At 51.8% G+C, this 24,781-nt stretch overlaps 2 protein-coding genes across 5 annotated transcripts; one reads left to right on the forward strand and one right to left on the reverse strand.

The window, feature by feature from the left end:
- The first annotated feature begins 1,617 nt into the window (after positions 1-1,617).
- Positions 1,618-11,603, forward strand: MAD2L2 (mitotic arrest deficient 2 like 2). 2 transcript variants are annotated; one of them, XM_054009179.1, is made up of 9 exons: positions 1,618-1,698; positions 4,572-4,653; positions 5,309-5,427; positions 6,073-6,144; positions 7,553-7,653; positions 7,796-7,890; positions 8,555-8,628; positions 10,104-10,196; positions 10,964-11,603. In XM_054009179.1, the coding sequence occupies exons 2-9, from the start codon at positions 4,584-4,586 to the stop codon at positions 11,003-11,005; spliced, it is 666 nt and encodes a 221-aa protein (XP_053865154.1). In that variant the 5' UTR covers positions 1,618-1,698; positions 4,572-4,583; the 3' UTR covers positions 11,006-11,603. The 2 variants fall into 2 exon arrangements, with proteins under 2 accessions (XP_053865154.1, XP_053865155.1); XM_054009180.1 differs by having other exon boundaries at positions 4,572-4,623.
- Positions 11,604-12,614: 1,011 nt separating this feature from the next.
- LOC128826212 (F-box only protein 6-like) lies at positions 12,615-22,290 on the reverse strand. 3 transcript variants are annotated; one of them, XM_054009395.1, is made up of 6 exons: positions 22,199-22,290; positions 20,036-20,322; positions 19,003-19,129; positions 18,194-18,289; positions 17,497-17,632; positions 12,617-14,165 (listed from the first exon to the last, which is right to left on the reverse strand). In XM_054009395.1, exons 2-6 carry the CDS (start codon positions 20,292-20,294, stop codon positions 14,019-14,021), a joined length of 765 nt encoding a protein of 254 aa, XP_053865370.1. In that variant the 5' UTR covers positions 20,295-20,322; positions 22,199-22,290; the 3' UTR covers positions 12,617-14,018. The 3 variants fall into 3 exon arrangements, with proteins under 3 accessions (XP_053865369.1, XP_053865370.1, XP_053865371.1); XM_054009396.1 differs by having other exon boundaries at positions 20,036-20,360; positions 22,199-22,281; XM_054009394.1 differs by lacking the exon at positions 22,199-22,290 and having other exon boundaries at positions 12,615-14,165; positions 20,036-20,429.
- Between the last annotated feature and the right edge of the window lie 2,491 nt (positions 22,291-24,781).

Below are 24,781 nucleotides of genomic sequence, written 5' to 3' on the forward strand. Positions count from 1 at the left end.
ATTGCACCGCGATCCTGTTCTGACAAAAAAAAATACTACATGACCCCAGGAGGTGGGACCAAAACCTGAGCCCACCCGAGCCCTGATGCTCTAGGCGGGGAGGGCCAAAGCCCAAGGGCTTCAGCCCTAGGCGGGGAGCTTGTAACCTGAGCGCTACCGCCCAGGGCTGAAGCCCTTGGGCTTCGGCCCCAGGCCCCATCAAGTCTAACACTAGCTCTGGCGACCTCATTCAAAAGGGGTTGTGACACACTTTGAGGTCCTGACCCACAGTTTGAGAACTGCTGGTTTAGACACAACAAAGCCTGCATCTTGGCAGGAGGTTAGACTAGATCAGTGGTTTTCAAAGTTCGGATCACAACCCAGTACTGGGTCGCAGAATGCAAGGCACTGGGTGGCCTTGCTCAGCACCCAGGGACCCTGGTGGCCGGCCAGTAAAAACTAGTAGTCCCTACCTGTTCTGACACCGCGCTGTGCCCCGGAAGCAGCCAGCAGCAGGTCTGGCTTATAGGCAGCGGGCGCCACGGGTTCCACGCATTGCCCCTGCCCCGAGCAGCAGCTCCGCACTCCCATTGGCTGGGAACTGGCCAATGGGAGCGGGGGGTGGGCGATGCCTGCAGGTGAGAGCCGCAAGGAGCCGCTGGCGTGCCTCTACCTAGGAGCCAGTCCTGCTGGCCAAGTCCGGGACGCAGCATTGTCCATGGTGCCAGGACAGGCACTAAGCCTGCCTCTGCACCCCATCTGCGCCGTGCCCCAATCCCTTCCCCAGCCCTGAGCCCCCCTAAACCTGGAGCCCCTTCCTGCACCCCAACGCCTTCATCCCCGGCCCTACCCTAGAACCCGCACCCAGAGAGAGCCCTGACCCCCACCCGCACCCCCACCCTAGCCCAGAGCCCCCTCCCACACCCTGAACCCCTCATTCCTGGCCCCATCCCCGCACCCCAATCCTCTGCCCCAGCCCTGAGCCCCCTCCGGGTCATAGGCATCAATAATTTTCTTCAACTGGGTCACCAGAAAAAAAGTTTGAAAACCACTGGACTAGATCCTTGCGGTCCCTTCTAACTCTGTGGTTCTAGCATTATATGACAAAGCTGAAATGCTGTTACTATATTTTATGTAATGTAAGAACTCACACCTGCAAATCTTTACCTTCATTGGCCGGAATCATTCTTAGGGAAATTAATGGGAATATTTGTGTGACTAACGTTTGCAGGATTGGGCCCTAAATTCCAGCCTGTGTCCACGTCTCTGAGTGCAGCATTGCACATCCGTATGGCGCTTAAAAATTAGTTGAAACAAATCTGAGAGGGACTCACTGAAAGCCCTTGATCAAGTCACTCACCGCTTTGTGCCTCAGTTTCCCTACCTGTAAAATGAGACCATCAGATGAACCCACACTCCGGAGACCCTTTATCTGAAGAGGAAGGGACACTGCGTAGCTGGGCTGAGCATGAGCCTCCCGCCCCTAGGGGACCCCCCACCCAGATCGTCAGAGGCCCCGGCTCCCCCCAGCCCCTGGGCGCTGCGCCCCGCCCTCCAGCTGTGCGCGGCCGGTCGCAGCTGGCACGGCTGGCCCTGGCAGCGGGGCGCTAGGACCCGGCGGAAGGCGGGGGGCGGCGAGGCACGTCAAAGGGCCGCGCCGAGCGGACACCCCCGAGCCCGGCAACAGGGGCCCGGGCGGGGAGCGGCCGCCGCCCCGCGGTAAGGGCGGGCACAGGGGGCATCGGGTGGCCCCGCGCGTGCCCCGAAAGGGGGGGCTGGAGTGGGGGGTGGCCCCGCGCGTGCCCCGAAAGGGGGGGCTGGAGTGGGGGGCGGCCCCGCGCGTGCCCCGAAAGGGAGGGGGGGCTGGAATGGGGGGCGGCCCCGCGCGTGCCCCGAAAGGGGGGGCTGGAATGGGGGGCGGCCCCGCGCGTGCCCCGAAAGGGAGGGGGGGCTGGAGTGGGGGGAGTGGCCCCGCGCGTGCCCCGAAAGGGGGGGCTGGAGTGGGGGGCGGCCCCGCGCGTGCCCCGAAAGGGGGGGCTGGAGTGGGGGGCGGCCCCGCGCGTGCCCCGAAAGGGGGGGCTGGAATGGGGGGGGTGGCCCCGCGCGTGCCCCGAAAGGGGGGGCTGGAATGGGGGGGTGGCCCCGCGCGTGCCCCGAAAGGGGGGGCTGGAATGGGGGGGGTGGCCCCGCGCGTGCCCCGAAAGGGGGGGCTGGAGGCATGGGGGAGGGAGGCCCTGAGTGTGCCTTAGACTGGGAGGGGGTGTTGGTGGGCTCGGTCCTGCATCTGCCCTGAAATGAGAGCGGGGTGGGGGGTGCCCACATGAGACCCTGTTACTGGAAGGCGCCAAATTTCTCACAGAAACACTCCTTTCCTCCCCCCCGCAAGGTGCCCAGTGCAGGGTGGGTCTGGGGGGGGCGAACCAGACACCAGCTGCCCTGGAGAAGCCCTACTGGGGGTGGGCTTGTGGCGTGAGAGTGACCCGATCACCGTGGGGGAGAAGCGGGTGCGCTGCTGGATTCACGAGTGACTGCCACCGATTGCCAAATCCAGGGTTGCTCAGGATCCCGTCTGGCCAATTGCCCTGAAAATGTAAAAAAAAAAAAAATTCGGATGGTACCAAAATAAAGTCATAAGAGCGTCTCCATTGACTAGATGCTCAGGTTGTCACCAGCTTTCAAACAGCATCATTAAGAACACAGATACCCTCCATCCACTGGGACCTCCCAAACCCATTGACAAGAGCCCTGCATTGGGCTGAGTGGATCAGTACATTTTCCTATCTGCTGTAATCCAGGTACACACCTGGGATGTGAGCCAAACCCCATTGTAATGGGCGGAAGGACTGATTTTAGTGGGTTCTGGGTCAGACCCATGGTCCCCCATCCTCACCATAGTAAGCCTTATGCTGGGGTGCGGGGAGGGTTAGCCATTACAAACTGTGGTCTTGTCCTGCAGTTGTCCTCAGGTGGGTGCAGGTGTCTCTGTGTGGATTCATCTGCAGGATTAGGGTCTTTGTGAGAGGAAGGATGGTCTGAGGTTGAAGATACAAGCATGAGACACTGAAGAGCTGGGTTTCGTTCCCTGCTCTGCCACAGACTTCCTGTATGTCCTGGGGTGGAGGCCTAGATTATTATTATTATTATTATTTTAAGGTATTTAGGTGTTGCTGCACTCAGTGACAGTCAATAGAATTTAGGTTCTGAAGTGCCTAAATCCCTTTTGGAAATGAAATTTAGACTTCTAAATCAGTTAGGCATTGCAACACTGAGGGCAGCCCTGCTTAAATACCTTCAAAATCTATGGCCTTGGTCTCTCTGTGCCTCAGTTCCCCAGATAATGGCACTTCCCTGCCTTGTAAGGTGTTGTGAAGATAAGTACATTAATAATTGTGAGATCTCAGCTATTGTCTAACAGAGGCCATATAAGTACCTCACATGAGAGGGGAGTTTGGTTTTATAAAACACTTTTTTCCATGTCAATACAATTTTGTTGTTTGGCTTTAATCCTTCCCCTGCAGTGTTTGCAACTCAAACACTACTGCATTTTGTTAGGGCAGGTGAACCAGAAAGGGAAATAGACAAAATTGTGAAACTGATTAGCTTATTTTCATTGCCCAGGCTAATGCAAAAAACAAACAAAAAACACCCCCAAACAAACAAAAACAAAACAAAATCAAAACAAAACAAAAATTAGGCTTGAAATTAGACGAAGGTTTCTGACCGTCAGAGGGGTGAAATATTGGAACGGCCTTCCGAGGGAAACGGTGGGGGCGAGGGACCTGTCTGGTTTTAAGATTAAATTAGATAAGTTTATGGAGGGAATGGTTTAATGGTAAAACATATTAGCTGAGGAATACCGAGCAATAGCAGGTAAATAGTATAATGACTAACAAGGGTCAGGCTGGAGACTCTTGCCTACATGCTCGGCGTCTTACTGATCGCCATATTTGGGGTCGGGAAGGAATTTTCCTCCAGGGTAGATTGGCTGAGGCCCTGGAGGTTTTTCGCCTTCCTCCGCAGCATGGGGCAGGGATCGCTAGCAGGAGGGTTCTCTGCAAATTGAAGTCACCGAGACACAGGATTTGGGACTTCATCAGCAGAGTCAAGGGAAGGGTAGGGACGATTTTGTGGCCTGCAGCATGCAGGGGATCAGACCAGATGATCATAATGGTCCCTTCTGACCTTAAAGTCTATGAGTCTATAAATCACATATTCCAAAACATTAACAAACAAGAAAAACTCCCACAAACAGCAGAAATCCTTCTGAGTACATTCAGATTTGCAATTTGAGGTGTTATCAAGAACACAAGGACAGATGTCATCTTGTGCAAAATTATGATTTGTAACCCACTATCCCTTTAACTGGGCTCCTGAGCTCGGATCTGCGAGCAAACCCGATGGCAATTCAAGTAGATGGGGGCTATGCGGCCTTTGAAAATCAGGCCCCGTTGTCGGTTTGTGTAATAGCAGTTAGTGTGCGCGCAAATATCTAGAGTGTGGAATTTTGCTGTGGGCATGGAGGTAATGGGGGAGAGGGATCTGAATGGTGCCATGAGCTGAGAGGAAAAACTCCTTTCCCAATTCCTTCCCAGGTTACCGGAAAGATGACCACCCTCACCCGGCAAGATCTCAACTTTGGACAAGGTAGCGTAGCGTGCTGCTCTCCAGAAGCTGGTGAGGCTTCTTGCTGGCACAGGGAGTCATGTGGAGGTAGAGCTGGCTCTGCCTTGGAGTGTTGGTCTTCTACCCCTCAACTACTGCTGCGAATGGGGTGCCACATGTACCGTACAGGGAAAACGGGACACCTTTATGCCTTGCTGGTGGGTTGTAGTACTGCAGGTCAGAGGTTATGATGACCACTGCCCTGCCCTGTTATGATCTTTGAAGCTCACAAGCTAAGCTGGGGTAGCTCTGGTCATACTTGGAAGTGAGACCTGTAAAGAGCACTTACAGGTCAACTTGCATCATTATATTTTTACATGGGTATATCATTAAATTCTGCCTTCCTCCAGTTCACCTGCAGTTTCAATTGGATACAGGATTTTTCTTTACTTCCGGTCATAAATGGTTGTATAATGTTGCTGTGGTGTTAAATAGTTGGTGCATTCCACCCTAGAGGTGGTTACATCTCAGTGGTGAATGCAGTGATCTCCAAGGTAAAACGCTTTGGGAGGACAGTCATTTCACCGCAGTTCCTAAAACAAGCAGTGTACAGATAAGCTGATGATCGTGGGCAGCAGTTAACCCGCAGATTCCTGCAGCCAGGAAATATTTGCTGGGCTTGTTTTTCTTTACCTGCTTTGCTCCACCACCTCTTTCTGTTCTCTAGTGGTTGCAGATGTTCTCTCGGAGTTTCTTGAAGTGGCTGTTCACCTCATCCTTTATGTTAGAGAAGTTTACCCCATTGGGATCTTTCAGAAGAGGAAAAAATACAATGTACCAGTCCAGGTAGGAGTCTCTCCTGTAGCTCTATGGCTATGAGGAAATACACAGTTAAGCAGAGAGCATGCTGTATGTTCAAAAGCACTATCGAAGAGGTAGGTATTATTAGTAATGCTTCGGCTCAAGGAGGTGCTACTAGAATGGCATTTGTGGCCATGAATGAGATACTGGAGGTGCATTTGTTCTGGCCTGTGCCTAACTGAACTAGTTTATATTTGAACAAATGCAAACCCTTAATTATTTTCAAAGTGAATTGAGTGGTCCTGAAAAGGGATGAATTAACAACCCTGGAGTTTGAAACGTTACACTTATGCACAGAACAGATAGTTCACAGGCAACAGCAGTACAGATTTCCCGCATGCTGCCCCCAACAATGTGCTGTAATCCTGGCTGGGAGGGACTATCTCTAAGAAAGACCAATTGTGAGTGGACACTGGTTAGGCTAGTTGTCAGCAGACACCACTAGACTTATTTCCCATAAGCCACTGCACAGTTATCAGATGGCAACAACTTCCAATCACCACTTACCTCTGCTGGATTTGAACTGGCAACCTAGTGGTAAAATATTCCATCACAGTAGCAACCCCCTGAGGCCCTGCAGCCCACCAGCCCTTCTGCTATTTGATCTGAGTTCTCATTCTGTTTGCACAGATGTCCTGTCATCCAGAGCTGAATCGGTACATCCAGGACACGTTGCATTGTGTGAAGCCACTGTTAGAGAAGGTGAGGCCATGCCAGAGACCCTCGTATGGGGCATGCCCCCTGCCCCAACTGCGCTAGTCACAAATAGAGAACTTTACAGAGATTTGTATAGCGCAGTGGTCTCCAAACTTTTCAGGATCACACTCCCCCTAACCCTGTCCGCACCTCCCTTCCCCGGGGGCTGGGGCCGCAGCTCCTGGGGGAAGTGGGGAAACACAGTAAGGGGTCCAAGGCTGGGGCTGGGGCCAAGGCCGAAACCATGGCTGGGAGCAGGACTGGGGGCAGAGCAGGGCTGGGTGGCGTTCTCTCCCTGCCCCCAATGGGTGTTGGCCCAGGTCTGCCACTCTCCCCCCCAAGTTCCTCTGCACCCCCCTAGGAGGGATGCACCCCACAGTTTGGGGACCACTGGTATAGAGTTAGTGACCTAATCAGTTTCCCCACAACCAGGGTCCTGGTTTGGTGTTATTCATTTATTCACATTGAAACAGGTGAAGGGACACCAGCAGACTGCTAACTAATATATATATGTCCTTAACTATGGTATGTTACAAATAATTAAAATTGAAACACTTAAAAAAAGGGTTATAAATCCAGAAGACACTTAGTCACTAGTAACTTTACTCATGTGAGCAGCCTTATGGAAGTCAGGGAGACTATTAATGCAAGCAAAATTAGACACCTGCTTAAGGCCTCAATCCTGCAGTGCGGTCTGGCTGTGCAGAGCTCATTGCCTTAGTCTGTTTTTTAATCTCCGCAGTTTGGGGTTGCTCTCCGTTTGGAGGATTGAAATAGGGCAGTTTCACTTCCTGGTTAATTTTCATCAATTTCACTTCTGAGCATTAGCCACAAAGCTGCAGTGGTTGGTTGCCAACACCACGGGGAAATATCATTGGTTTATTTTTTTAAGCACTCTTTCCATTGTAACTCAATAGATAATAGTCTGTTGGCTTTAGGATTTTTAAACGCTTATTTTTACATAAACTAAATTATGGAGCCAAACTTGCCTTACTGGTGCTGTGAGTGTGAACTGTCCTCTGCCTTGTATTGTCCCTGAGTTGGGAGTGTATATATTGCATGCCTTGTGTCTAATCCCCTGGGGGAGGTGGAAGCCTATGATGGCTGCACGTTGCCTCTCCATGTAGAAGTAGCTAGAGAGGGAAATGTCCTATTTGGTGGACTGCAGCTCGCTACAGGTCTTGGGGGTAGTCCCCCAACAGGGATCTCGTATCCAATAATAAACTGGTAGGGCATTTGGTTGTAGCCAGAGCAATCCAGCAGCCTTTCTAAAGCACTGGGAAGACACTGAAGTGATGTGGAGCTAGAGCAGATAAGTATGTTCCTGATTCATAGGGAGCATCAGAGACAGGGGGGAGCAGAGGAAAAGGGATGGTCTGGTGGGGAGCTCCTGACCGGGTTTCTGTGCTTGCAGAATGACGTGGAGAAGGTGGTGGTAGTAATCCTGGATAAAGAGCACCATCCAGTGGAGAGATTTGTCTTTGAGATCACTCAGCCACCTCTACTTTCCATCAGGTAAAGGTTCCCTTCTACCAGCCCAGTGCAGCCAGTGCCTGCTTCCCACTCCCTGTGTTCGACTTTGGGAGGTGATACTGGAAACAACTACCCCTCCCTCTGGGCCGGGGAGCTCCCCTAATGATCTCTGTCTCCTCCCCAGCTCGGACTCGCTCCTGTCCCACGTGGAGCAGTTGCTCCGTGCCTTCATCCTGAAGATTAGCGTGTGTGATGCCGTGCTCGACAATAACCCCCCAGGTAGGACTGAAAGCCTTCTCTTCTACAGGGAGGGCTCTAACTGCCGTTCCAGTGATACTCACTGGCTGATTTTACATAACCCTCTTTGTGTAAGGGGTGGTAAAATGTCTCTCTAGTGTGTTTGTCCAGGAGAGAGTTTGTTTTGCACAGCTGGGCTCACTGCCTCTCAGACAGGCAGAAATGGAGATTTAAAGAAAAGGTACAGGGGATTTAATCCCCCAAAGATCACAGGGCATGGTGCATATTAGACACATGCAGCATCACTGAAATGCAACCAGCTCTGGGGTGGAAGGCAGCAGCCAACTGGCAAAGAGCATCCCGCTGAAAAGGTGAGGGTAGAAATAAAATTTTGATCACGAGCACTGGAGCAAAATCCGAATCCTATAAAAGGTGCCCTGGGCCAGTTGCATCGGGGGCCTGGAGGTGGCAATAGGTTTACAGGAGAGGGGAAGGTGGAGACCATGGAGGAGTCCATGGTTTCTGGTGCTAAGGAGACCGCTAGCAAAGTCAGAGAGAGCAGAAAATGACAGGTTACTTTCCCAGTCCCTTTTGGAAAGGAACATGTCTTGGTATTTATCTAGCTGTGGATGATTCCTGTTACCTCCCAGGCCTCTGGCCATCGGATTACAGTGCCTTCCTCTCATCCCTGCCCCATCCCTTCTAGGCTGCACCTTCACTGTCCTGGTTCATACACGGGAGGCTGCCACGCGAAACATGGAGAAGATCCAGGTGATAAAGGTAGGTGATGCCTCTGTCTGCTTGTTGCTTGCGGTGAGCTGCATGGTAAAGAAGGATGGACGTGAATTAAGGTGCTGCAGCTTTGGATTCTCCTTTCATCAGTGGGACTATATTATCGTTCCCTGGAAGGGCTGGGCCACAGCAATTCCTAAGGTCTCGAAGAGCTCTCCCAAGACCTCTCCTTAACAAGGAAGGGGTGAAGTTTTGCACTTGGAACATACATGCAGTGTTGCAGGTGTCTGGCCCTTTGAGGGGCATTGGGCCCAGCCCTGCCTGCAACTGATGAGGTGATTATAAAAGCTAACAAGTAGCCCAGTTGGGAGAGCTGCAGAGAGCAGGAAGGCTCCTGTTGGAGACCTTGGACTAGGGTTATAGGAAGTAGGTTGGCTCCTGAGGTGGGACCTAGAGCAGGGGGTTCTCAAACTTCATTGCACTGCGACCCCCTTCTGACAACAAAAATTACTACATGGCCCCAGTACGGGGGACTGAAGGCTGAGCCTGCCCCATCCCTGCCACTCTGGATTTGGGGGCCAAAGGCTTCAGCCCCAGGCAGGGGGCCTGTAATCTCAGCCCCATTGCCCAAGGCTGAAGCCCTCAGGCTTGGGCCCCTGGTGACCCACGGTTTGAGAACCACTGCAAGGTAGATCCCAGGCAGATGGGGGAAGAGCCACCAGGAGTGAGAGGCGCTGACTGGCAGCCCCTGGGTCAGGGGAAGGGACTAGTTTGCGATGTGGAATTTGTTACCAGTTTTACATGAAACCCTGCGAAGAAGGGCCTGAACCAGACAGCGGGCAGTGCCCCTAAGGCTGGGTGGACAGGCCAGCAGCCTCCGAGCATGTTAGCCAGTACATCCTCACAACACGCCCCTGGGGAAATAGCCTACCTGTCTTCCAGAAGGGCAAGTCACTGAGGGCTTGATCTTGCAAGGCGCTGAGCCCCCTTTCCCCTATGGGACACGTAACCCACTGAGTTCTTTCGCTGTAGCCCCAGTGCAGAGGTGAGGGCTGGAAGTGGAGGTCTGGGGAGGGAATTGGAGGAGGAGATTGAGGTCTCTGGGTGCATAGGGTAATGAGCCCTTAGTAATCAGAGACCTCTGCTGTTAAACCCGGCTGAGGGGTGGGCATCGGCAGTGTGTGGATTAGCAAGGCTTTCCAGTATAAACCACTCTTTAAAGCTGTGGGCTCCGTTACCTCCCCAGCCAGGCACGTGCTCTGCCTCTGCTCCTCACCCAGCCTGATCTATGGTCCCCCTCAACTCCTCATGTTCGTCCCTCCTTACTCCTTTACCATAGACCCAATGACTGGGAAGGAGGGGAGGGGGAGCACTTGTGGGGTGCAGAAGGCTAGAGGGAGGGGCAGTAGTGGATCCCTGCCCCCTCCACCCAACGCTGCTCCCGTTTCCAGCCCTCTGAGGAGCCCAGAAAGGGAGGGTGCTTTCTCCTGTTCTGAGGAAGCCTCTTCTATTCCTGCTGGCAGGATTTCCCATGGATCCTGGCAGATGAGCAGGACGTGCACATGCATGACCCCCGGCTAATCCCTCTGAAGACCATGACGTCGGATATCTTAAAGGTGAGCAGAGCGCTCCAGCCCAGGCTGGCACGAGCGTTACTTCAATCCATGCAAACTCCCCGGGGTGAGGGGAATCTGTCCCCCACTGCCGTCATCTACAGGGCAACGGCTTAGCGCTGCTGTGAAGTATCTTACCCCAGCAGGAGCCGCTGGTACTACTGAGTGCACTGAGCCCAGGCAAGCTTGGGAGGGCAGGACTTCCCCATCTCAAGCATGAAACCTGTTTGTGGCAGGATGCCCTGACCCCATTATCCCATCACCAGAAAGTTCAGCCTGGCCCAGACCATCTACGTGTACAGGGGCTGTGGGGAGTGAGGTGCCCAATGGGCAAGCCAAAGAACACCCAACCCTGCTCGTCGGAGGTGGGAGAGGCCACGCCACAGCCACTGCTGGAGGGCTGGGTTGTAGCTCCTGTCTGTCAACACTGGGTTTGAGTGGAACCCCTGCCCACGAACAGTGGGATTGTGAGGGGCTGAGCACCTCTGGGAAATGTGCCCAGAATTCCCCTTGGGAACTGTGCTCTTGAAGGACTGGGCCTAGAGCAAGAATAAATCCCTGGCCTGAATTTCATGGGGGTGAATCCTGCTCCACAGCACCAGTTTACACCATCTCATGCAAATAGACTCCGATCACAGGGGCAACCTATGGAGAAGACCCAGTGGATTAAGTTTGGTTTCCCCCCTCTACAGTACAGTTCCCTATAGAAGATATTAAACCAATACTACTACACTCACCCTTTCTGAACCCCTTCTGTTACTCTCTTCTAGATGCAGCTTTACGTAGAAGAAAGAGCCCACAAAGGTACCTGATGCTGACTCTTCCCATCGCCTTCACCTTGTCCAAGGCTCAGATCTTCCAGAGGAATCCGGTGTCTTCTAAGGGGATGCAACTTATCTTGTTAACAGGTGCTTCTTCAGCTGGCCTTCTGAGTGACTTCATGTCCATTGAGCAGCTCCCCACAGCCAGGCTGCCTATGGGTTTAAAGTGCTCTTACCGCTATATATAGAACTGACTCCTACATGTGAACAGGCTGTGTGGGGTGTGTGTGTGTGTGTGTATGTGTTTGTTACAGCAAATCCACAGATGCAAGACGTGAGGGATGTAATGTAAACTGCAAGTGGGAATCAGTACTTCTCACTAGCTCTTTATGATCCCGCTTTAACCCTTTATAGGGCAGCTCAATTGCACATTGGTACTTTGTATGTGAACGTCCATTTTGTGTACGTACCTCTGAGCCTCCAGCTGGATAACTTGGGCGTGTTCTGTGGGAAGCCTAAGCTCGTGTGACTCCACCAAAATCGCTCGACTTACAGCTGGGATGAGTGGGGCCTTATCTACAATGTGTGTGTCCACTGTGAGTGAGTGATCTGTAGAGTTGTCAATAAATACTGAGCAAGTTTTACCATCGCGGAGCTAGCCTGAATTGTGTCAAAGGCAGTGTGGTAGATGCACAGGCCTGTACTGGTCAGAACCCATTTCACTCTGTGACCAAGTATAACTGGCCCCATTGCACGCAGTAGACTTGCTCTCTCTTCATTTTCAGCGTTAGACACAAGTGATGGCCCCATGTTTCCATGGGCAAGATCTAGGAGGGGTGGAGAACGTCCCCTGGATTCCTTTGGAGTCCCAGTCTCCCCCTGTACACTTACATCTCCAGGGGGAGAGGGATCCAGCCCTCCGATCCCCTGGATCCCCAGGAAACTAGGGCTGTACACACAAGGTGCTGGGCCTCCCTCTGCCACCCCCTGTCTACATCACAGATGTGCTGCCACCACTCACACTTCTCTCAAGGAGAGGAGGCTCCCATGGCAAAGGTAATACAACACCAGCCTCTTGCCTCTCAATGAAGGGTCTCCACGCCATCCTGTGGGGGAAACAATAGGCAGGTGCATTGTCCATGCAGCATAGACCCATCTCCTGCTCAGGCCTCCCCCCCCCCCCCCCCTCAATCAGGGCACTCTTTGATGTGCAGTGCTGTTACGCTGCAAGCTGAGGCCAGAGCTGGAGTTTGTTTGAGGGAGGGGTTTTGCAAAAAGCACTTGAAGTTGTTCCACTCTATTACCATTGAAATTTATGGCAAAACTCCCCTTGACTTTTCTGGGAGCAGTGGTAGAGTGGGGTGGGGGGTTTCACTGAAGTCGATACAACACCCTTTAGAAAAAACAGGGTTGCAGAAGACCTCAAAGTAGTAGAATCTCGTAGTACTGGTGAGGGTAGAAAAGGGAAGAGCATAGTTTGCCTATTGGCTTCTAGATGGTGTGGCAAGGCTGGCAAACACCCTTGATGACAAATCAGTGAGATGGCCAGCATGGCATCACCCGCTGCCCTACACCCAGTGTCAGAGAGCAGAACTCCATTAGACAAAGGAAAGAAATTGACTAGGAATATACATATCACTTTATTCATTCCTATTGGCCAGCCAGTAGCATAAGCACTTCAGGGGTAAGGCAGACAGTTTATGAAGAGAAAAATAACCCCTCTTCCCCACCCCACCCCACCCCCCAACTCCCTTTCCTTGGTCCTAGGATCACCCTGCACCTTCCCTCTATCCACACACGAAAGCAATACTGCCCAGAACTAGTGTACAGGGAGAGGATTCTCTGGAGCTAGAACCTGGTCTTTATGTAGTCAATCTGCAGCTGTCAGGACCACCCAAGGCTGAAATCAGCGTCTAGTTTCTTTCCAAGCTGTAGGAAACATGGCAAAGTGACATACAGGGGAAAGAGGGCTTAGGTCCAGGGGGTTGTTTTTGTTTTCAGCGTACAAAAGAGGCCTGGCAGTTTTGTTGTTGTTGTTGCTTTACACATTACACATTGGAGTCTCACCTTATTTTCCAGAGAAGCTTCTGTGGCTGCCTGGAGAACCCAGCTGTTTGATGAGAGATACCGAGAAAGCAATGTAATTCAGACTACTTAGAACTGGTTTACATTTCTAACTCCAGTGCCCAATGAACCGTTGGAAGCAAAGCCCCTGAAAGATTCAAAACAACCCTAACTCCTATGTGAGAAGGGAGAGAGAGCTCATGTTCCAAAGCAAAGTGCTCCAATAAAAAGACTTGAAAATCCTGACACTAAAGTAGGGAAAACAACAAAGGTCCCTGTCCCCACATGGTCCCTTCAGGCCTTAACCACAGACCATAACCGCTCTGGGTCTCCTTCATCGCCACCCTGGTTTATTGTATTTTATGTTTACAGGGAGCCGGCAGCATCCCCCTTTGCTTCTGGCTCAGGGTACAGTAGTAGCCGTAGCCAGTTCTGCCTTCCTCCAGGCTCCCCCTCTTCCTTCCTGTCTGCTTCTAGGGATGTAACTGCTGGGGAGACTTCCACCCAAGCCCCGCAGCTGTCCTGCCACTCAGTTAACGGGCCTCCTCTGCCAAGGGCCTGCTTTTCAATCCAAGCTCAATTAGGGTGAGCAGGGGAGGAGATGAGGGACAGGGTGCTGAGTTAGCCATGCCTTTCAGAAGAGGCTGATTCCTTAGTTGGCAGTAGCCCCGGAGCACACTCCCTGCTGTGAGAAAGACACTCGGCTGCTTGGCCTGGCTGATGTCCCTGGTGCGAGATGCATGAGGTTAATATGGAGTCCCAGGGAAGACAAGTCATTTCAGAGGGCAGAGCTTGTAGGAGGCTTGGTGTTACCCAGGAGCACTTGCTCTTCAGACTCCAGCCAGGATATGAAAATACAGTCACGGAGAGGCTGGAGATAGCAAAACCAAAAGCTGACACCAGCCCACATCTGACCTGGCAGAGCTCACGCAGATCACCAAGTGCTACGAGCGGCCTTCTGATTCCAGGGCCCCGAGCCGGAGTCTGCCTCGTGGCCTCTCTATGGTGACCTCCCTGGCTCAATGGTGATGCTGCTGTTCGTCACTCTGCACCCATACCATCCCGCCCAGTACTGCGTGTCCTGTCCTCCGTGTTCGAACAAGATGTGACGAACTCCAGCCTTGTAGTTGCAGAAGGTGTAAGAGATCTGAGGGGTAAGAAAAGGAGAAAAAAATCTTTCATTTTGCCTGATGAACTCAGCCCCAGTCCTGTGACTGTGAGCATGTCTGTACCGCAAAAATCTCAACACTAAGCCAAGGCAGCCAGTCTCAGAGGCAGGTCAGCCCGGCCCGGCCAGAGGGTGGGTCTCAGAGCCCGGGCTCCAGCCCAAACGGGCTATTTTTAGCCCCGTAGCACGAGCCGGGGTCAGTTGACCCAGGCTTTGAGAGGTGCTGCTACAGGGTGGTGTTTTGTTTGTGTTTTAAACAGTGTAGGCATCCCCTATGGTAAAGAGCGAGCTCTGGCCTTGTGAAGAAGTTAGCTCATGGACATCCTCTCTGAGCTGGAAGAGGGGAAGAGAGAAAGGCTTGTGTTGCTCTATACGGAAGGCCAGAAAAGGTTAAACTAAAGTTCCACATTAAAAATCCAGGCCCCGTCTAGCCTGGAAGCCTCCTTGATATCCATAGTCTGATACTAAAGACCTCAAGTCCTCCCACATTCAGTTCACCGTGGCAGTGGCTACGTGGTGCAGACGGGCCTGGGGTGTTTAACCACTGTGTTATCCTACTCGCAGCACTGGAAAGGATGTAAGCACCTTGCTAAATCAGGACCTTGAGCATCCACTCATGCTACTGCAGGGGAAGAATCATCACTTGATGTTTTCAAACCAGTTGCAGGGATTTTGATGCATCTTCCATTAAATCACTGAGGCCTGGTCTATGCTACTAGGTTTAGGCTTATGGTGTGCACAAACCACTGCCTATCATGCTGGCCAATACCGTCTCATTGTTTCCCTGTGCTGCCCCTCTGTTCTCTGTCTTGTATTAGATTGGCTGCTCTGTGGGGCAAGGCCTGTCCTCTTGTTCTGAGTTTGCATCACACCTAATGCAAAGGTCCTGGTCCTTGACTCAGGCTCTGAGGCACTGTTGCAACAACTAATGATAATGATTTCCTAGCAAAACTCGGCTTCTGTCGGCACAGCCCTGCACACGTCTACACTCAAATCTGAGTCCTGCCGCACAAACCTGCACTCCTGCCAGTGAAGTTACACCAGTTTGAGTGACATGAGCCCCTCCACCTGGACAGTGTGGATGCTGTATTAGCTATACTGATGCCAAGAGTCCTCCAGCAACAGGCCCATGATGCCATGGTCTCGGCGGCAGCGACCGTTCTGCTCCACGTGTTGAACGCTGCGGTGACTGGAAGCCTGCCCCCCTTTAAGCTCACCTTTGCTGATAAACCACTCTAGGGTAGACAAGGCCTGAGGCGAACATCACTGCACCAGTTACTTCACGTTTAGAAGGTTTATCCTCCCTCCCCCCGCCGCATTGAGAAAACATTGAAATAAAGTGAGCACCCACAAAATGCCGCCTCTAAGAGCTACCCTCTATTCTGCCGGGAAAATCAATCTTCCTGCTATGTCTGAAGTTAAAAAAAGCAAGCAGAGAAACATCCCTCCAGCCCCCCTTCCGCACTTTAGCTAAGTCATACAAAGCTAAAGTGGGGGGAGGGATAGCTCAGTGGTTTGAGCGCTGGCCTACTAAACCCAAGGTTATGAGCTCAATCCTTGAGGGGGCCATTTAAGGATCTGGGGCAAAAATCTGTTTGGGGATTGGTCCTGCTCTGAGCAGGGGGTTGGACTAGATGACCTCCTGAGGTCCCTTTCAACCCTGATATTAAAAAAAAAAAAAAGCACACACCCAATTTCTGAATCCTTTTCCAGTCACCTTTATCAGTCACCAATCAAACTTCCCTTCTTTTTCTGACAGATCCGCTTTCCCTCTCACTCAGGGCCAGCTGCTGCTTAGCAATGACGCCTCTGGCGGCCGCCTCTCCCATATTAAATAACGTTGAGGCCCACAGCAGGCACTTGAAAATACTTTCAGGAAAGAGGAACATCACAGGCCTTAAAACAAAGGGTGCAGGGAACTCAGCTGCAAAAGGAACTACTGGCATTTGACTCAGCTTGGCTTTTCTATACAAATAACAAATTGCTTTGACCAAAAACTGATAGCCAGCTGGCCAGGGAGGATTTGGAAATGCCAGTGCAATAGCTAGTTGTTAGCCAACAGTTCTCAGCAGCACGAGCAACCCAAACAGGAAGAACTAAGCCTGAAAGTGAAACTAAATTGATTCTCAGCTTGCACCGTGTAGAAAACCAATGATGTTACAGAGAGGGGAATACAGATCAATTTTCAAAGCTTTTCAGTTCATATTTGATGGGTGATTTGGGCCAGACATAGAAATATGTTTACAGTGTGATTATTGTTAAGCTAAATTCCTGTAGTGGCAGGTTTATTTGAAAATATTTGGATTTTAAGTTTTCTCCTGTAAGCCTTGCAAACCAACCAAACAAAAAGTTTTGCTAAAGCAGGAGACTGAAGTGAAACTACGCCGGTTTAGCGTCACCTTCGCCATGCTGAAAAATAAACAAACTAGAACAGGAATAGGCACATTCAATTTTTAAAGTGCTCAGGTTTTAATAGTGGGGTTAGCAACAGGCAGGACATTTGTTTAAAACATAAAATAAAAATGATTCCTCTGACAATGGCATTGTCTACACTGGGAATTACCCTGATTTCAATCAGTTGTGGCCAGCAGCCAGCCCACATGCTCAAGAGCAAACCCTCCTATACACAAGGAAAGTTGCAAAGTCAGGGCTAATACACAGAACAGACAAGGCCAGTGTCCCTTAAATTTGGGGTTTATCTACACGAGCCAATCGTTCCAGTATAACTTGAGGTGCTGGGTTACAGTGGTGTGCTCTTCCTCTGGTTTAAGAGTGGCTTATCTGTTTGGTTTAATTAGATTAGGAACAGGTTTGAAACAAACCAAAATCGTGTCTACACAGTGTCTTGCACCAGTTTAACTATAATGGTTTAAGAGCCAATTCAAAATTATACTGGTGCAACTTTCTTGTTTAGACAAGTCCCTTGAAACCTCATGATAAAGTTGGTTCAGGTTTCCGAAGTAACTTTGCGCCAGTCTCAGTCAAAAGAATGTCCATACAAAGCACAAGGGACCTGACTGGTCATGTTCTCTATTCGCTTTGCATTTATTTCAACCCTCCATGTTGAAACAGATGTGGGACGTGCTGAGCATCTGCGACCCCCACTGAACCCAGCTCACTCTCTCACAGCGGTGTTGCTTCTGCAGAGCCACTAAGGAATAACTTTAGCGCTGGAGGCCCAGAGAGAGCAGATGTGCTGGGGAAGGAGGACCCATTGTTATCCAGCCATTGTTCAGATTAGAGTCATGTGTTAAAACCACAGCACTGATCTAAAGCTGCTGCCCACACAGCTAGTCTCTGGATTCCTCACCTCTCTCCACTTTGCATCACTCCATTGCTCTATGACCACTGGTTCCGGACAGAACTCGTTAAGGACGATGTAGTCTGCAGAGAGCAGCTTCACACAGAGTTCATAACGGCACCCACAGTCAAACCTGGCAGCATACCTGGAGAGACAGTGAGAGGTCAGGCACTGGGAAGATGCACACACCTGCCGGGACAGTCACCGTTCTGGGGATGCCTGTTGCCAGAGACAAGCCATCCCTGCTCTTGGCATGGCAGGGGTTAGTCATTTTATACAGGGGCTCGGAAATGGAACTGGAGCGAAGCTGAAGCCTGCCCGTGGGATGGGAAAGCCAGTTTGCACTCCTTATCTGTAATGGCATCTCCAGTTCTGTAGTAAGCCAAAGGTGGTATTACTGTTACCTAGCATTCTTCTTCAGAGTACCTCAAAGAGCTGTACAGACGGGGAGTATCATCATGCCTTGGCGGGGAAACTGCGTCATGTGAGCCAGTGACAGAATTCTGGAGTCCTGGCTCTGTGACTTTCAACACTAGATCATGATCCCTTCCAGACTCAGGAACAGAACCCAAGTCTGACTTGTTCTTTATTAAATCATTACAGTCCCCGGAGGTAGAGTCAAAGAACTCCACTGATGTAGTCCCAGCTGAAATCCAGAGTTGCCCTAGCATATGCCGAGAGTCTAGCTTTTAATGCGCACACTCACCAGTCCTTGACTACAATATCAGGCCGTATTTCATCCATCAGCTGGTCCCAGTAACCCTCTTTCTTTAGGTCAATGAGCTGAGACTTTAGACACTGCCTGGGAACAGATCATGTAAGTTTTTAGCATCACATGCAACTTGTATGTGCCTATTTCCTCGTCTCTCCACTGGAGTTTAGTGGTTCCCTTTAGTTAAAGCCCAGGGCTCACCCCAGATTAGTAACACCCCCAGTACTGTGCGGGACATGCTGCTAGCCCAGAGAGCACATGGTGTCAAGGATACAGCAGCAGACATCCTGCGCACTCAACAGCAGCTAATCCTCACCTTTGACCCCTACTCAACTGTTTTCATCGTGGGTCGCAGGAACCAGACACACACTCAGAGCTTGAATCTGATTATCCCACAGGTTTGGAACAAACTCCGTTCAGTTTTACTGGCAAAGGACTGCGAAGAAAGCTGCTGTCTAAGTTATACCCCATTTACCAAACCTTTACACAAGCTGTTTGGTCAATGCTTATATCAGAAGAGAAACAAAAATCCGAGCTGTGAGGAGCTTCCCGTCTCTGCTAAAAAGCTCTACTGGTTTTGTATCATTGGGGGCCCTTGAGATGTTGCCTGAGTGGCAGTATGCCTCATAAGAGGGCACATAGGACGCTCCCTCTGTATCTCCACAAGGTAACTAGTTACTTCTTCATCTTTCTATTCCTGGACCCAGCTCCACCCACCTGCATGGAGTTCCGTGTGTTCTCAACCTGCCAGGGTGCCCTCTTCCCTCCAGGCCCAGCTTCAGAGCACGAGATCTGATTCTTACCCATAAGAAGTGACAAAGTATTTGCGCACGTGTGGGCTGGGAAAGTCTCTCCCGTGTGGCCCAGGCAGATCCTCGACTTTCCATTCATCTCCCTCGTTTGGATCCAGATTCCAGGACTGAAAGCTCTCTAGGGAGGGATCACAAAGGGGACAGTGAGGCCACCCAACCAGCAGACGGAGGGTTAATCCCCAAAAGGGAGAGCAGAAGGGTCTGAGAACCTGAAGTTTTCAGCCCTCCCCATAATTTTCTGAAATAATCTAGTTTTCACTTTAAAAAGCGAGTCGCGGGGTGGGAGGTGGCAGCTTTGTCCTAGGGATATTACAGCAGCCTGGGAATCCTTTCCTAGTGATTTCAAGGTGTATCTAGTTTCCCTATTGCAGAGTCTCCTCGGGCCTAATCTACGCTACCCATTTCTTCCCTGGGGAAGCCTGGCAGTCAGCCAGCCCTATCCGTAACAGCACCATGCAGCAAAGACCAGGCACCCCAGCAAACTGATGTGCTGCCACCACTTTACATCAGCCTTGTACGAAAGGCTCCCGCTGCACACTTCCACAGGAGGCCGCGAGCCGGCCCAAACCTCCTCGCCTACCCTAGAGCGACCTAGGTAACAATTCCCCACTGCTCAGCTGCACTGGGGCCACCGCAGGCTGGGGGGGGGCGGGAAGTGGAGGGGCCAAGGGTGCATCAGGCTGCAGCAGCCGGTGATTTTATCACCATGTCATTTAAACTGGCTACACACTTTCATGCTGCCGAAGCCTGCCTACGCTGGAGATTTGTTCTGGTTCCACCCCTAGGTGTAGCTGCACCAGTGCTACCCTTCAGGCTCCACGGGTGCAGCTTTACCAGCCTATGCCAATGGTTGCACCAGCACAGCTAAATCAGTAGCCAAACACAGATGGCTGTAGCCAGGGCAAATCCACAGCGTAGGCGAGGCCCGAAAGATTAGACCTTGGGCAAGGCTATGAACTGACCATCCTCCTAGCTGCTGGGGAACTCCCCGCCCACCGCCACTTTCCGATAAAAAGGAACAAACCTTCAGCACAAGGATTTTTGAGTAAGTTTTTCTTCAGGCTGCAGAGGACATAGAAGATCTTCCAGTCCTTGATAGTCTTGTCCCACTTCTCATGATAAAAGCCCTCCCGCTGGCACTTGCGTTTCCACACCGTGGCTAAGTTGACCACATCCCGCCACAGGACACAGACAAGCCGGCAGTTACAGATCAGCTCCCGGGTGGGGACCAGGGAAAAGAGTTCCACCAGGACATCTTTGGGCAGGTCACCGATGTTCGCCATCTTTCTGTGGGCCCAGGGCTCCAGCAGCCTGTAACGCAGGCCAGGGAGAGAGTCACCAGGAACGTTCTGCCCAGAAAGGGTGGGAACACAACAAGCAGAGCAGGTCTCCCATTGAATCATGGTGGGAGGGGAGGGAATGGAAGGAGAAGGAAAGGGAGTTAGGACCTGGAAGTCAGATTTATAAAGCACTGCACTAGGCAGACATCCCAGAGTGCTGCACTGAGGCTGTGGCTACACTGGCAAAAATGGGACCCGACAGCCACCAATGTCTCTCACCGAGGGTGAATTGTGGTCCCATTTATGCAAAGCTCTTAAGGCCAGATGTTTAGGTGTATCAAATGCAGCTGGGGCTTAGCTGGATGCGTGAGTCTCTATGGGAGTCAGGCACCTAACCTGCGTAAGCGATTCTGAAAATCCCCCTAGGCATCTATCTACGTCTTTAGGCGCCTACATATTTCTGAAAATCTGACCCTTAGGCTCCCTCTACACAGGACTTTGAACCATGTGCTAAAGCAAGGGTGACCAGACAGCAAGTGTGAAAAATCAGGACAGGGGTGGGGGGTAAAAGGCGCCTATGTAAGACAAAGCCCCAAATATTGTGACAGTCCCTATACAATCAGGACATCTGGTCACCCTAGCTAAAGCGAAAGCTAAACTCCATTCAAACACGTTTCCAATTTGTGTTGGTCAACTGCAGATTGACAAGGCCCAGCTGATCCCAAGACGCATGGCCAGGCATCTCCCTGGTGGGATTTGCCGCTGTGTAGGAGAAACCTTGTGCAAATGGGTCCTGAGCTGGGCTGCCTCTGCCTACGCGTGGGGCATGCTAGCCCCACCCATGTGTGGGCGTCAGTCAATATTCAATGCTAGTCACCCACGTCCTCCAGTCAAACAGATTCACTTTGCCCTTTCCCATGCCACAAATCCTGCTTATCTTCCCAGCCCAGACAGGAGATCCTGCACCCCATCTACACGTGCGTGGGCCCTACGATGGCCACTGAGGTTACCACCTAGTGGGTATTTGACCAGCCTGGCCTTTTTTTTTTTTTTTTTTTTAATGGACTTGCCAGTTGCCAGACAAATAATTTAATCTGCCATTGTGGTTTTTTTTTATGTGGGTCTAAAGATTTGCATTATTCTCACAACACACTGAGACAGCCAATGTTAAAAGTTTCTGCGTCCAACTGAAGAGAACGGGCAGGAGTGGGAACGCTGCAGTAAGTGATAACAACTGAAAAGACAGCAGCTGTCTGCCCACCAACACGCAAGTGGGTTTGAGTCATACAGAGACATGCAATGTTATCTATATGGGATCTCTCTCCAGATACTCTAGGGAGCTGTTCAAGGGTTGGGGCTGTGGCAGGCTTGCCTTGGGGAGGGGTGGAGAGGGGGGAGATCTGTTTTGTTTGGGTTTTTTTTTTTTTTTTTGCATTTCCAAGCTGCTAACACTAGTTGCCACCTGGCCAAAGGTTTTCCCAGGGCGGTCCTGGGAAATGTGTCAGGGGGCCCAGCAGACGCTGCCAGCTGCACCCCGGATGTACCCGAGACGTGCCAACCCCAATGGGCCCCCTTCTGCCATGCAAAGCCCCCGCCCCAGGAGCCCGACTCAGCCCCGCAAGGGATCCCGGCCCCCAGCCCCACACACGGGCCGCAGCGGGGCCCCCAGCTCCTGCCCAGCTGCCAGGCGGAGGAACCCGGCCGCTTGCAGCCGAGATCCAGGCCGCCGAGCCCGGGCTACCAGCTCGGCCCGCCGCCGCCTGCGTCTCCTTCCCCGGGGCAGGGCCAGGAAGTGCGACCCGACCTCCCCCGGGGCCCAGACCTGACTCCCCCCCCCGCCCCGAGACACCCCGGTCCCCCGTTCCCCAGCCCGGAGCCCCGCTTTCCTCCTGCCCCCGCCAGCTCACCGCACTCCGGAGCCCGGCAGCCTGGAGCCGGGGACAGCTGGCGAGGGCGGCGGTAGAGAAGGAAAAGGAAAGTAAAACCGCTGCTGTGCCGAGCCCGGAGCTCCCCCTGGCTGTCAAGTCTGCAGTCACCTCCGCTCTCTCGTTTGTACTCACAGTTACCTCTCGTGGGCAGGGTCTGGTCTTTGTACAGCGCCTAGCGCCCCGGGGTCGAGGGCCACGCCTGGGGTTCCTGGGCGCTACCACAGCCCCAGTAAATAATAAAGCTGAAGAGCGAGAAAAGGAGACAGGTGCTGGGTACTACAGGGACAAGCACAGGATAGGAGCACCCAGGGCCGGCTCCAGGCACCAGGCAACCAAGCACATGCTTGGGGCGGCACCTGGTAAGGGGCGGCCAATCTTGGGGTGGCGGGGGGCAGCGCGGCGCGGCACTTGGCAGGGGGGCGGCGCGGGGCGCGGCGCTGGGGGGTTCCGGCAGCGCGGCGCTCGGCGGGGTGGTGCTTTTTTTTGCTGCTTGGGGCAGCAAAAAAGTTAGAGCTGGCCCTGGGAGCACCCAGGCCGCAGCTACGCTAGGAACTCCTGGCAGCCTGGCTAGGTCGGACAGGGATGCCACGAGATGTGACCAGCATCAGGCCTGTCTGCCATCAAAAGCCTCTGGTGTAAATCCAGGTATACTGATTAACTTTTGCTGGTACAGGGTAGGGTGCCTGCAGGACAGTGGAAGAGCGGTGGGAGGTGACCGGAGGCGGCTGTGCAGACAGAAATGGAGCATTGCAGGTATAAACTGTAGCCGCGCTACAACTGCTTTGCCAGTATCACTGTACCATGGTGCAAATCACTCCTAGTGTAGACGTGGCCCGAGCTGGGTGGACAGCCAGGAGGTGCACCCTTCTTGTTACCAGCAGCTTCTGTTATGGCTTGGATCTGACTATGCTGTTATAGGAATCTGCTTCATCTTAAGGGGAAATGTACTTAAACAGGGAGGAATTAAAGTTACAAGAGGCAGAAGAATAAACCAAATTGAAGAAAACGAAAAAGTTTCATTGTTAAAAAAAAGAAGAAAAAAAAACCTTCAGAAAGAGGGAACCATTTTTGTGAATTATGCACGCAAATAATTATTGTTCTTGCCCAACCCTCTGTCATGGACTGAGAGCTCCTTGGAGCAGAAGTGATTGGAAAGCACCTAGCAGAGAGTGGGCATTCATACAACTAAATAACGAGAAACATGATTTAGAGAAATAAGGGTAAGAGGATATCTAGGGGAAAAAAATAATCACGTTATAAATAAACACCTCTCCCTCCCCACGCCCTCCCGTTGCTAATCGCACTTGGATGATTTGGAGTGAAATCATTTTACAAACCTAGTTTACTTTTCACCATCGATACCAAAACCAGTCAAAATGCTAAGTCCATAAGAGCAAATCTTTACAGCTAACAAAACTGAATAGCCACATGATGCACTTACTGTAAACTTTGTCCTTCCTGTGTCCCTGTGGATAATTAAAGTTTTTTCTCTTAATTAGCCTCTTAGAGTTGGTAAGACAACTCCCACCTTTTCATGTTCTCTGTATGTGTGTATATACATTCCATTCTATGCATCCGATGAAGTGGGCTGTAGCCCACGAATGCCTATGCTCAAATAAATGTGTTAGTCTCTAAGGTGCCACAAGTACTCCTGTTCTTGTCCCTTGTCGCTGGCTTTACTCTGCAAAGCACCTTGCACATTCCCGAGCCCTGCATACAGAACTACAATAATTATGTGGCCTAATTCCCTTTTGGCACTTCACTGTACTTGGACCACAAAACTAGTTCAGGCTCGGTTCCTGCAAGCTCTTACGCACACTAGTAATTCTATGCTCACGAGGGTTGCAGGCACTTGACCTTTCTGAAAATCGGGCCCAAGGTGTCTCAAGTTGGGCATCCAAAAAGTGGAGGTGCCCACAAGTTAGAGGCCGCTTTTGAAAATGCAGCTGCCTGCCTGCAGCTGGGGAGGAGAGATGGGCGTGAGACAGGGGGAGGAGGAGGAACAGGAGTAGAGTCATGGTTATGCAGCTCTCCCAAGGGGATGAGGAGAGCCCCAGAAGTGAGGTAGAAGATGACAGTAAGGCAGGAGGCAGACTCGAGAAGGGAATGTCAATTGCACTTAGAGATTGAATGTACTCACGCCGTTCATTGTTAACACAAAACATTATAGTTTGGGAGGATGAGTTGTCGGGTCTTAGCCTCTCCCATTCCCTAGTAGCTGGGTATGGAAGGTGGCATCAGCCTACACCCCAGCTGGGATTCCTCTTTGCCCCTGGGGAGCCAGCCCCTCCAGGATCCTCCTTCGATCTAGCTAGCTGTTTATACCACCGTCACCAGTGTGATACATGAGAACCTGCATCTCACAGCCACTGGGTGCCCCTCAGCCAGTGCTCTAAGTGGGCAAGCACCTCCGGTGCTGCAGCGCCATCCAGAGGTGGAGAGCAGAGTGTCAGGGATAGAGACGGGATACAGCACAGCAGGTCCTATCCGGTCCCTCACATTAACATGCAGTTTGGTCTCCCCTTGCCCTGGGATCTTGCATGAAACAGGCAAAAGTTCCTA

Source organism: Malaclemys terrapin, chromosome 19 (assembly GCF_027887155.1).
Source record: "Malaclemys terrapin pileata isolate rMalTer1 chromosome 19, rMalTer1.hap1, whole genome shotgun sequence".
In the NCBI taxonomy this organism is placed as follows: Eukaryota; Metazoa; Chordata; order Testudines; family Emydidae; genus Malaclemys; species Malaclemys terrapin.